Here is a 13203-nt window from a genome sequence, read left to right as displayed (position 1 = left end):
TTGGCTGAGTTCAAAAAATATTACGTACCATCCCGGATCTATAAGAAAGGAACTTTATTCGTTGTATGCCCTTCATAAAGAAAAATTTTAAAAATACGAAATTGATGAAATTGCCAAAAATCGTGGAATGACAGTACTTAGATCCCCACCATATCATTGTGAATTAAACCCGATTGAACTGGTATGGGCACAGATAAAGAGTGAAGTTTCAAGAAAAAATACCACTTTTAAAATTCATGATGTTAAACAGTTGTTTTTGGAGGCCGTAAATAATGTAAAACCTGAAAACTGGGAAAAGGCAGTAAATCACACTATTAAAGAAGAGGAAAAAATGTGGAAGCTGGACAATATTACTGATAAAATGATCGAGCCAGTTATTATAAATCTTGGTTCTGAAAGTTCATCTTCTGAATCTGATTTGGATTTGTAACAAGTAGCTGTAAGTTTTATATTAATATTTTTATTCATCTATTTAACATACCTTAGACGGTTTTAAAAACTCTTTTTCTCTTTTGTAATTTTTAAAAATTAAAAAAAATGTGAATTTTTTAAAACCCATTTTAATGTAGGCCAGTCAGTTCTAATATAGTGTGTGATAAAAGAGGTCACTTTTGTTTACATACACATAACACTTTATAACACTGAAATAATTCATTTATTTTTTACAATTATTCAAAGTAATTTTTCAATTAATCTTGAGCACGCCCATGGAGTGGTCGAAGCTACCAGTTAAATTTATGCTAATTACTCTCTCGTTCATAAAAATAAACTATAGTCAAGAATATTGCTTGGAGAATAACTAAGGGCAATAAAAGAGAGGAAGACCAAGAAAGAAATGGAGAGATGTAGTGACGAAAGATGTCACAGATATGGGAATCAGAATTGGAAGCTGATAGCTAAGAACAGAAAACGATGGAAATTATCCATCCAGCAATGGGCCCAAGCATGTTAACGCTGTACATACATATATATATATATATATATATATATATATATATATTAATATTTACTAATATAATATTAAAAAATACGTTACCTTTTGGAACCACTCCAAGTAAAGAAAGAATATTGGGATGTCTAAATGCGCTCATTATTTCCACCTCCCTCAAAAAGTCTTCTTCGGCTTCTTTGTTGGCAGAATCTTTGAGAACTTTTATGGCCACAATTTTAATTTGATCATCTTCGCAAAGTAGTTCTCCTAAAAAGTACAATACAAAAAATGTTAAGAACAGCCAGTTTAAAATGGATTTTTAAAAGATTTTAAATAAACCACACTCACTAAAATTGTTTAGTTGTTATTGTTCAAAATATAATCCTCATCGCTTTCGTCACCGTAAATTGTTATTATAATGGGACATCACTATCACGAATCCACTAATCATTAATTAGAGGATAATTATATAGGATATAGATAAATCGTATTAGGATATACAGCTCCGCCCAACGATGTAAAACACAGACTAAGGATAGAACCTCGAATAATTTTTGGGTCCAAAGTAGCTGACAACAATGGCCGATTCTTGTTTCCAGAATGTCAGTGGTGTACGAAAAAAAATCTTTTGGTACATATAAATAGATGTAGAATAATTATTTATTTTCGTTGTTATTTACATTTGAATACAAGATATTATGACGTGTAATTTTTTTTATTGTTATAACATAAAACCATATAAACTTATATATTTTACAGACACCTGTTGAGCATCGGACGCCACTAATGTGACTAAATGCAAAATATTAAAAATTTAACGAATTTATTGATTTACCAAAAATAATTCATTAAATTTTTAACTTATCACATAATGTTACCTGTTTAATATTAAAATATCGGGGATAACTATATTCACATTAATCATCTCCCAAATTCACGTCGGACATTGTAGCTAATAATGTGACGTCAGATTCGTCGTTGATCAGCCACATGTAAAAATATCAACATGTTCCATCCTTAGTATATTACATCGTTGGCTCCGCCTTACTTCTGCTGTTAAAATTGAAAGTACATTTCGCCAAGTTTGCTAAACCACTTTGTAAACTGCCAGTGGTATGGTGGAAGAAGTAAAACTTGATGACCATAACTTTCAATAATCTGTTCCACCACAAAGATTTTTGGTTTTGCATGTTGTTTTGCCAAACATACCTTCCTAATAATTTAAATTTTAATACATGTGAAAAATGAAATCTGGATTCATTTAATAAGTTAATTAATTAATTCATTCGACCGTTACTTGATGGAAATTTATTTTATATAACAATAAAACACTGAAAATTTTGTTTTCAAAACTTCGACAACATTTATTATAAAATCTTATCACTACAGCTGTTTCGGCAGAGTGCCTTTCTCAAGTGATCTATTTTGGTATTTGTTTACACTTTATAGTCTTTAACGAAATATGTTGAGGAGGCGAGAACTGTTTGTCTCAAGTTGGTCATTCAAAATTATGTCTGTGTTTTTTAATTTGTTAATATTCATAGATTCTAATAAAGATAGCTACAGGCCTTTATTTTGGATGTGAAGAATTTGAAACTTGCCATTAAAAGAATGATTATGATCTAGAAGGTAAAGTGCGTATATAAAATCTGTTTTTCTATTATGAAAGCCCTTTTATGTTCTGCTATACGTTTGTTAAAAGTTCTACCAGTTTGGCCGATGTAAGTTTTTGGGCAGTCGTCACATTTAAGTTTGTATACATCACCGTGTAAGTGCTATTTGTTAATATTCATAGATTCTAATAAAGATAGCTACGGGCCTTTATTTTGGATGTGAAGAATTTGAAATTTGCCATTAAAAGAATGATTATGATCTAGAAGGTAAAGTGCGTATATAAAATCTGTTTTTCTATTATGAAAGCCCTTTTATGTTCTGCTATACGTTTGTTAAAAGTTCTACCAGTTTGGCCGATGTAAGTTTTTGGGCAGTCGTCACATTTAAGTTTGTATACATCACCGTGTAAGTGCTTTTTATTTTGGCTTTTGTTGTTTTTAATATATTTGTCTAAGTTGTTGTTTGTTCTAAAAGCTGATGTTATTCCTTTCTTTTTTATGTATTTTGCTATTTTTGTTGATATTTAGCCTGTATGTGTATGTGTAGCCGTAGGATTGCTTGTTCGGATTCATTCATATTGGCTGAAATTTTGCAGAGAGGTAGGTTTGGTCATTCTGGTCAAAAGTTCTCATCGCTCCGACTCAGAAATTGTTTCTGAGTTACAGAGGTTCAAAGTATCAATTTTATTTGAATAATAAATATTTGTATATTATACAGGATGTTTTTAACATGATTTAACTTTAGGATGTGATTCTGCATGAAAAAATATTAACAGTTTGTTAGATAAACAAATGTCCGCCAATGCTTCGTTTTCCGGGAGACAGGGTGTTAATTTTTTTCTTGCAAACTAATGATTTCACTATTATCCTGAAACCGGTTGAGTATTGCAAATAAAAGTTGGTGGGTTTAAGGAAGTAGTTATTGTGCATTTTTACCATAAAGCTAAGAATTTTATATTTATCATTGGTGCACATACGGGTACTGGTCTTCGTTATCTAAAAAAAAACGGTCCGAAACCACGTAGGCTTCGGCACACTGGCCCCCTACGAAACCTCGTTGGATATGGCAGATGGGATCCGGACGACCGAGAGGAAGACGAGCCCGTTGGAGAAGTTGGCGCACCAACCGAGGATGAACCTGTAGGAGCTTGAGATGCCGTCATCACCACCGACCCTCCCCCTGTAAGTAGTGCAGTGTTGTGAATTTTGAACATTTTATGAACATTTTTACTTGTAATTTTATACATTTATTTTCTTGTGTATTTTCACATGTATTTCTAATCTATTTTTATTGTAATTTTAATCAATAAATATTTTTCCCAGCCGCAGAGTCTCCAGAGGAGGGGCGATGTCCTCGAGCGCGACTAGTACGCACTCCGAGGCTCATCGCCCCGCGTCGGATTTTCCTGTTGGCTCTTGACCTGGAAATCCCTATTTATCGCTCGAACAGTACATATAAATATTGGCGATTTTCAAGTCAGCCAGGTCAGTCCCTCACGGGCTCAGTGCCTCAGTGCTCTTGAGGCGCTGCTACCTGCATTTTTCCATACTCTGTGGCTGAGAGTTATTATTCAACTACAATCTGATGTTTTATTTCGACTTATATTTTCGTCATGTAAGAAATATCTTGTGTTTCTCAAGACAAGCCATCAGAAGACTACAACCTGATGATGATTTCGACTTATTGTACCTTTGTCATGTAAGAAATATCTTGTCTTTGTCAAGACAAGCCATCAGAAGATAAATATTCACAAGTCCATATCCAGCAAATGGACTTGGGTAGAGGAGCTCTCGACGTTTACTCCGGATGCCCTCTACAGAGCATCCGGGGATATCAGAAGGTGTTTAGACCCTTTATTTACCTCCCCGAGGTGACATTATTAGTTTAAATTTAGGTTACATTATTCTATGTTATATGTTAAGATGTTAAAGTTACCAGTGGAATTGATAACATGGCAACGTAAGATTCTACATGAGGTTGCTGGTCCTGAGACAAAGTGTCTACGAGGACTTGTTGATAGCAACTCGTAGTTGCTATCAGATTGTAGATTCCGAAAACGTTTTGTGATATAGCCCGATTGAGTTTTTTAATTATACAGGGTGTCCCAGAAAATAGTGCGTTCCTTAACGATATGTGCAGATTGCAGCATTTAAAACAAAAAAGTCTTATAACGTTTTTTTATGAAGTTAACCGTTTTCAAAAAAAAATTATTAATTTTAATCCATTTGATTATTGTTCGCAGAAAAGGAAATACAGCCGGCAACGTTGCGTTCCTTGTTATTCTTCGTTAATTACTGTAAATCAGCTATCATGAATCATCGATCGTTAGGCATAATATGTGTTGATACTGATAACAGTGATAGCGAAAAAGCATGTATTTGTTTTTATTAAATATTTAATAATTAAAGTTTGAAAACTGTTTTTACTTACATGCAAAATTATTATTACAATAAATGTTCGAACTGGCCACCATTTGCACAGATACACGCGTTTATTCGACGAATCCAATTATTCGTAATATTATAAATATGTAAATTATATCTGATTATTTCAGCAGCACCAAAAATTCGTTGTCGCAATTGAGCTTCTGTTTTAATTTCATCCTGGTTGTCGTATACTAATGATTTTAGATGTCCCCAAAAATAAAAGTCCATAACATTGCATTCTGGTGTTCTGGGTGGCCACAGAACGTGTCCATTTCTACCGATCCAACGACGAGGAAAAGTGGTGTCGAGGAAATCTTTAATATGTTTCGTAAAATGTGCTGGAGAAATGTGCATGTCATAAAGAAACCACATTTCAGAGCGTATTTGTCACGGAACGTCTTCAAGAAGTATCGGTAGAACATGCTGCAAAAAATTTAAATAGGATTCTCCATTCAATCTTCTGGGCAGTTCGTACGGTCCAATCAGACGATTACCAATGATCCCAGCCCATAAATTTATACTAAATTGTTTTTGAAAATTTGTCCTACGTACAGCATACGGGTTTTCATCACTCCACACGTGACAATTGTGAAAATTAAACACACCATTTCTCGTAAAACAAGCTTCATCTGCACACAACACTTTGCACGGAAATTCGGGTTCTCTGGCGATTTTGTTTTGAAACCATCTACAAAATCTTAATCTTCGAGGTAAATCGCCTTGGTGTAAATCGTGCACTCGTTGGTAATGGTAAGGATGTAACAGTTGTTCCGTAAATGTCTTGTGAACAATGTTTTTTGAAATGCCAACCATTCTAGCCACAGATCGAGTACTTACTCTTGGATTATTACTGACTATATCCAAAATCACTTCTTCTGCATTTAGTCTACGGTTACTTCGTGTTCTACCGCTAGTTTTTTTAGGTATCACACAATCCGTCTCTAATAACCTTTGGGACACGTTCACAAAACTTCGGGCATTAGGATGTCGTCGTTCGGGATAGCGTTCAACATAAAGTCTAACAGCCCTATTACTGTCACAGTGGGCTTCATCGTACGTAATTAACATATCGTGATACTCGCGAATCGAAAACATGACAATACTATTTATTCTTGAGCTACGGGTAATTACAACTGTTTACAAATAATGTACCTTTTCTGTATGAAAATAAATTAAACTATCGCATTCTGCCCATACCTGTTGGAGCCCAACGTTGCCGGATGTATTTGCTTTTCTGTGGACACTAATCAAATGGATTAAATTTAATATATATATATATATATATATATATATATATATATATATATATATATATTTTTTTTTTTTTGAAAACGGTTGAGTTTATAAAAAAATGTTATAAGACTTTTTTGTTTTAAATGCTACACTCAGCCCATACCTTTAAGGAACGCACTATTTTCCGGGACACCCTGTATACCTTTTATAAAGGATTTTAAATAAATTTTTTTAAACATGAATATGGTATCGGAATAACATTCCTTAATGTTTCCTTGTCAACAAAATGTACTATATCTTGGTTAGAATATCCATGTGGATATCTCGGTAGGATATATAGGGCTAATAATTGATAGAATATCTACAAGAATATCTACAGAAACATTGGTACAAGTTCCGTTCGTTATTAGGTCTTTAATTTTGCCTGATATTGAATTTTATCCGTTATAACAGTTGCATTTCAATTATCTGCTGGTAGAATAATAATTATGGAGTCATCAATTTTTAATTCCTCTTTGCTTATGTTCTATTTAATTTTATTAGACTTTTCCAATTCAATTTTAAAAAGTACTCTATATTTCTCCTATTCGTGGGTTGGTAAATATTGAGATATTGTCCCATTTGAGCTAATTATGTCTAATTTTGGAATAGATAGATAAGTAACAGCATAGTTTAGACCTTTTGACAGAAATAAACTCTTGCATCTAATTGTCTATTTGATAGATTGACAATTATTGCTAATATGAATTTTGTGTCCTGGTATTGCCCATAACGTAGCATTCAAATTTTTTTTAACTGTTTGTCCTTTGTCTAGTGTTAGTTTTTGTGTAGATGTGTTTAATGTTTATGACACTCGATGGTGTGCTGAATCACACAATACCACTCTTAGTAAATCAATAATATATCGTGGATACATCATATTTAAGTTTTAAAATAACATACAAATAAAGTCAGGGTTTGGTGTATATTGGGAGTAAACTAAATGTAAGACCAAATACTTGTCGGGGTAGTATCATGAGGTTTTTTTCATTATCATTCAAAACAATTTATGAATGTTTTGCATTTTGAGAACGATTTCCGAAGTGAAAGTTTAAACGTCAAAATAAACTTATTGAAGCGAAGCTTTTATGTATACTGGCGTATGTATTTGACTTTTTTTTTTCTATAGTGAAATACTAAGGCGAGCGTGATGGAACTAGCGCCACAAGATGCAGTCGTTACGAGTAGCGTCATGGAATAGCGGATCTTCAGATTCGATTCACTACTCTCGATCAATTCGTTTCTGGTGATCATAATGTAGCGAGATTAAATAAAACGAGCGGTTCAAATTTATATAAATATATTTATTTATAAGATTACAGTTCGGTACCCTCTTATCAACTAAACTCTACCCCTAACATCGTTACATATATATACCAAAAGTATTATGTTCGAGAATATTCTGGAGTAGTCCCACCTCTAATTCGTCTTATTGAAAGCGCATCGAAGATGGGCGGTATTGAAATGTCAATTCTTGAGTTCTCTAGATTTATTCTTTTAAGAATTATGACGTATCGGAGATGGGCTATTTCGTTACACTGCTCCCCTCTTAGATCTGAGCGTCCCGATCAGCAATTCCAGATGTACGCCCAGGATGGCGGAATCTACAGAGCTCTCCAGCTCTGGACGAACCCCTCAAGAAGAAATAACAGTCTACAGACTTTGAAGGACACGATCTCTTCGGGTTAATACAACAGTTTCTCGGAAGATCACTTCAAGCATGCTTCTGACAATCTTCTAATCCAGATTTTCTAGTGCATGGCCTATCTTGGGTAAGGCCAAATTCTTGATTAGTTAGAATACGATATATATCCTCGTAGCTTGCCCTGTCTGTATACGACTTCCTGGTCACCATATACAGCAAAGATCGAGGACCATCTTCTAATCTCAGTACTTTTCCAACTTCAGGCTGCTGGTTTTTTAACTCGTCCAAATGACAGAACTTCCTATAGAATACAAATGAGATTCCTTTAGTCATCTCAAGATCTTGGGCAACACAGTGGGCTAGAGAGACGTTTTGCGAAACATTAAAAAGATCCTGCTGAACTTCTGTCGTCACGCCGAATCTAGCACTCTTTCTGTCTGCGTAATTTGACATAAATTCATTAAAGCTTGGTCGCCGGTCATCTTTGATCTCATGTTGAAGGGTTCGGGCTTCTTCTGTTTCATTTGAGCCAGCATATGGTGCAAGACGATTTATGTGAACTACTTTTGGTTTACCTTTCGGCAACTTCTTAATTCGGTATATTACGTCATTTATTCTCTTTTTAATTTCATACGGACCCTCCCATTGTCTTTGCAGTTTAGGAGACAAGCCATGACGACGTTGTGGATTATAAAGCCAAACAAGATCACCTACTTCATAGCTTTCATTCTTGCATCAAGAATCATATTGATCTTTCATTCTGTCACTGGCTAACTGGATGTATTGTCGGGCAAGTTCATGAATGTTGTTCATTCTTAACTTCAGACAGTCGACATAATCTTCGCTTTCAACATGTTCTTCGGAAGGTCTGCAGTCAAACGCTAGGTCGCAGGGCAAACGAACTTCACGACCTAACATCAGGCAGGTTGGAGTCTGACCTGTAGTTTCATTCACGGCCGAGCGGTAGGCTATTAGGAATAAATGAATGTGCTGGTCCAAATCTCTTTGATGTTCTGATACAACTTTGGACAGGTGTTTACCCATCGTTCGGTTCATCCTCTCGACCATTCCATCTGATTGAGGATGCAGGGGTGTCGTTCTGGTGTTATTGACACCAATCAATTTACAAACGTTTTGGAAAAGGGTTGACTCGAAGTTTCGCCTTTAATCGGAGTGGATCTCCAAAGGAACACCAAATCGGCTGAAGAATTCTTTAACAAGTACCTCTGCAATGGTAGCAGCTTCTTGATTTGGTATCGCGTAGGCCTAAGTCCATTTTGTAAAATAATCCATAGCTACCAGGATATATTTATTTCCATCATTCGTCTCTGGAAGCGGACCTGCAATGTCGATTGCTACTCTTTCCATAGGACTACCAACATTGTACTGTTTCATGGGTGCCCTCTTTATACCAACTGGACCATTACTGGTTGCACACAGTTCACATTTCCCTCACCATCTTCTTACATCATCTTTACAGTTCACCCAATAGAACCGTTCTTGAACCTTTTGCAAAGTCTTCGTAATACCAAAGTGTCCACCTGATGCACCGTCATGCAACTGACGTAATACTTCTGACACTTTACTTTTAGGTACAATCAACTGAAGCTTAGTTTCTGTACCATCATCGTTTTTAAAGGTTCTATACAGAAGATCATCTTTCAGCACTAGGCAATTCCATTGGCTCCAGTAACACTCGACTTCTTATTTGCGCCTTGTAGACTTGTTGTAGATGGGCATCTACGTAACGTTTGTCTAGTCGAGTGAACAAGGTCTGGTAACATTTTTCTTGACCCTTAGGAATCGATCTTAGGATATCCGCAGCATCACCTCGTAAAGCAGCAGTCAAGGAAACAGCTTTTTCTTGTTCTGTCCAATGATTGGCTGTCGCAATAGCCTCAAATTGTCTAAGATATATGGACCAAGAAGACTTTCCATCAAATGGTGGCAATTTGAATCTCATATTATGTGTCGTTTCATCTCTAGGTGATTCTTCTTTCACTACCGAATCTAAGGCTATTGTATTAACTGGTGGTAGCACTTTTGTATTAGTTATCATGCTCTCTAACTGTTTGATCTTCTCTTCTACTTTATCGAATGTTTTAGAAGCTTCTTCAAATTTTTCATTGTTCTTTTTAGAAGTTTCTTCCATTTTTTGAGCAACATTTTCAAATTTCTCGTCGAATCTTCGAGATACATTTTCGAATTTCTCATCGAATCGTTTGGAAACGTTCTCTAATTTATCATCATTTTTTTTAGAAGATTCTTCAATTATTTGCGAGACATTTTTAAATTTCTCATTTATTTTCGTTAAAACTGTTTTTTTCTATCATTTGAGACGTTTTATCGAATCTTTTGGAAACATTCTCGAATTTATCATCATTTTTTTAGAAGATTCTTCTATCATTTGCGAGACATTTTTTATTTTCGTTAAAACTGCTTCTTCTGCTGACTGAAACTGGAATGTCTCTGGATCTTCTCCATTCTTGTTAAGCACAGTCTTCAGTCGTTCTTGGAGTATCTTCTTGGACCTACTGCAGTCTTCATCGCGTTCTTCTAGTTTCTCACGCAACTGTTTTACTGAAAGTTCTACTAGCAGCATCTTTGGTCAGGCATACACGTACTTTTTAAATGTTCTTTTATACAAAGATCACTACCGAACTACGCAGATGTTCCCCACGAATAATACTTTTTTTAAAAAGTTCAAAAGTCTTTTTCAAAAGTCACTGCTGCATTTATTTTCAAATCTCACACCGGACACCAACTGTAGCGAGATTAAATAAAACGAGCAGTTCGAATTTATATAAATATATTTATTTATAAGATTACAGTTCGGTACTCTCTTATCAACTAAATTCTACTCCTAACATCGTTACATATATATACCAAAAGTATTATGTTCGAGAATATTCTGGAGTAGTCCCACCTCTAATTCGTCCCATCGAAAGCGCATCGAAGACGGACGGTATTGAAATGCCAATTCTTAAGTTCTCTAGATTTATCCTTCTAAGAATTATGACGTATCGGAGATGGGCTATTTCGTTACAATAATTTACTCATTATTTACTTAAATTAAAAACTTCATGAAAAATATCGCAAACAAAATACAGACATTAAACGAAAAGTAACAAATTAAAAGTATATGTATCAATAAAAGATGTAAAACAAACAGAAAAATAAAAAATCGATACTAAAATTCGATGCGTAACGATTCTGGAACGTCAAAATTCATCATAAATTTCAAAAGTCATAAATGTTATCACATCCAATTAATAACAATATAAAATCGTCTGTTTAAAATCGAATGAGATTAAATTTAAAAGTGACTATGATTGTAATAGCAGTAAGCAATGATTGTAAAATCAACAGCAGTATTTCATAACATCACCATAGAAAATAAAATCTTATTTCCTGTAGATCATAATCTAGATCAATAAGAAAACCATTTAATTAAATGCAGAAAAACGTAAAAAAGAAGACAATTTCAAGGTGAAATCGATGGGACATTATTGTGAACTATGTATTCGACAACATTTTGCAGAACTCGATTCACACTTAAACAAAATATTTTCTAGTTTAGGTCTAAGTTTAACACTTAATTTTACCTTTGTCAAGATACACTTTATAGGATATTATGATGCTTATATTTCAGTACCTATTTAATATAAATTATATTAAAAATACAGTATATTTATATTTAACGACTTGTTAATAGCTGCAAGGGACAAAAGGGGTTAGAATACGCACAGGTGACTCTGACAGAAGAAGCGAAAACTAGATTACTAAAAATAAACCAAGAAAGTAATATATGTAAATATTGGGTATTACCATCAGAGATAAAGTACCAAACTTAGAAATAAAAAGAAGATTAGGAGTCACGAATGCAGTTGAAGGAATAACCATGGCTAAATGGGCTTAGGCCGAACACTTACCAGATTGACAAATTATAGATGGTCTATAAAGATTCTGGAATGGCGACCAAAATAGAGGCATATCGAAGCAGAGGACTTGTAAAATTTATATATTCCCCTATAATTCACAATTTTTCGTAGCAAATAAAGTGTGGGCGATAGAAAAAATTCGAGTTTAGTTTCTGCTTTTTAATAACATTGTACATAATGAACGCCATGTTCTATCCATATCGCAAAAAAAGTTTGATTTGTCTTGACCAGTGTTATTACCTTTTAAAATGTAATGATCAATCTTTATAAATGCTTTTTTAAAGTTTCTACATATAACATCAACGAGACTAATTGATATAAAGTAATATGACTATTATGTATAAAATAAAAAGTTATAAATTACGTTACATATAATTATTTTCAATAATTCCGTAAAATTATAAATTAATATAATGGGCCCGTAATTGGCTGCATATTCAGAATCATCGCTTTTGTGAACTGAATATATATATTTTCCATATATCTGGATATTGACATTGACTTGCTTAATTATCATATTGAATATTATTGTTAGTCGTGTACCGAATACATTGATACAGTTTTTATTCCAATGTGTAGTTAATTAATGCCCAGTCTGGTTATGCAAAAATCATCGATTTCACGGCAAAATTTTTCGCAGATATCTGAAGCTTTTAGGGTATAGGTGGGGGTTACTAGATGACGAATAGGTGAAAAAGTACTCGTATTTTTACCTCGCGTTTTTTTAAACAATAATTTATGGTCACAATTTGATTTTTTGTTTTGTTTTCAAGCTTTTTCCCTTATATTTTACATAAACAATATTTATATAATTTTTTATATCAAGAATATCTTTATTTTCCCGTTTTTTAAATTAAAATTGATAAATAATTTACGGATATATTTGCAAAAAGCAGTTTTTTTGCACTAATTTATAAATTTTATTAAGTTTTTTATTAACAAAATAAATGGTTATTAATACAATAATTAAACATCGAGGAATTACCGTCTTTTAAATTTGTGCGAAATTTCCCCCCGATCGGTCAAATAGTTTAAAAGATATTTAATTTATTTATCTCTGAGGCTAAATATTTAAAGTATTGAACTTGCTCTATTAATGCTCTATTACAACGGTTTTTACAGTACTGTTCTGAGCAGAAAAATTATAGAAATCCATATATTTTAGCTCAATTTTGTTCAAGAATTTATAAACATAAAAAGCAAATTAGCTACGTCATAAAAATTGTGTGATCAGTAATTTTCAAACGTAATTTGACGCTTTTGCAATTATTTTTCTTTTGTGTATATTCAACTTTTAAATATATATTAACATAATTATATATGTTATCATTATTATAAGTTAAATTTTCAATTCCACATATAGCCCAGTCTAGT

At 33.5% G+C, this 13203-nt stretch overlaps 1 protein-coding gene across 2 annotated transcripts in view; it reads right to left on the bottom strand.

Annotated features, from left to right (window-relative positions):
- The window catches only part of LOC140436817 (BDNF/NT-3 growth factors receptor-like), a 538571-nt gene that overhangs the window by 33490 nt on the left and 491878 nt on the right, over positions 1 to 13203 (bottom strand). For both annotated transcript variants that reach the window (XM_072525942.1, XM_072525943.1), the window contains exon 6: positions 1037 to 1198. In XM_072525942.1, the coding sequence (XP_072382043.1) occupies positions 1037 to 1198 (162 nt within the window). The remainder of the gene's footprint in view (positions 1 to 1036; positions 1199 to 13203) is intronic.

Source organism: Diabrotica undecimpunctata, chromosome 3 (assembly GCF_040954645.1).
Source record: "Diabrotica undecimpunctata isolate CICGRU chromosome 3, icDiaUnde3, whole genome shotgun sequence".
Classification (NCBI taxonomy): Eukaryota; Metazoa; Arthropoda; class Insecta; order Coleoptera; family Chrysomelidae; genus Diabrotica; species Diabrotica undecimpunctata.
Note: the sequence above shows the minus strand (reverse complement) of the source record. Positions and strands in the feature narration are given on the sequence as shown.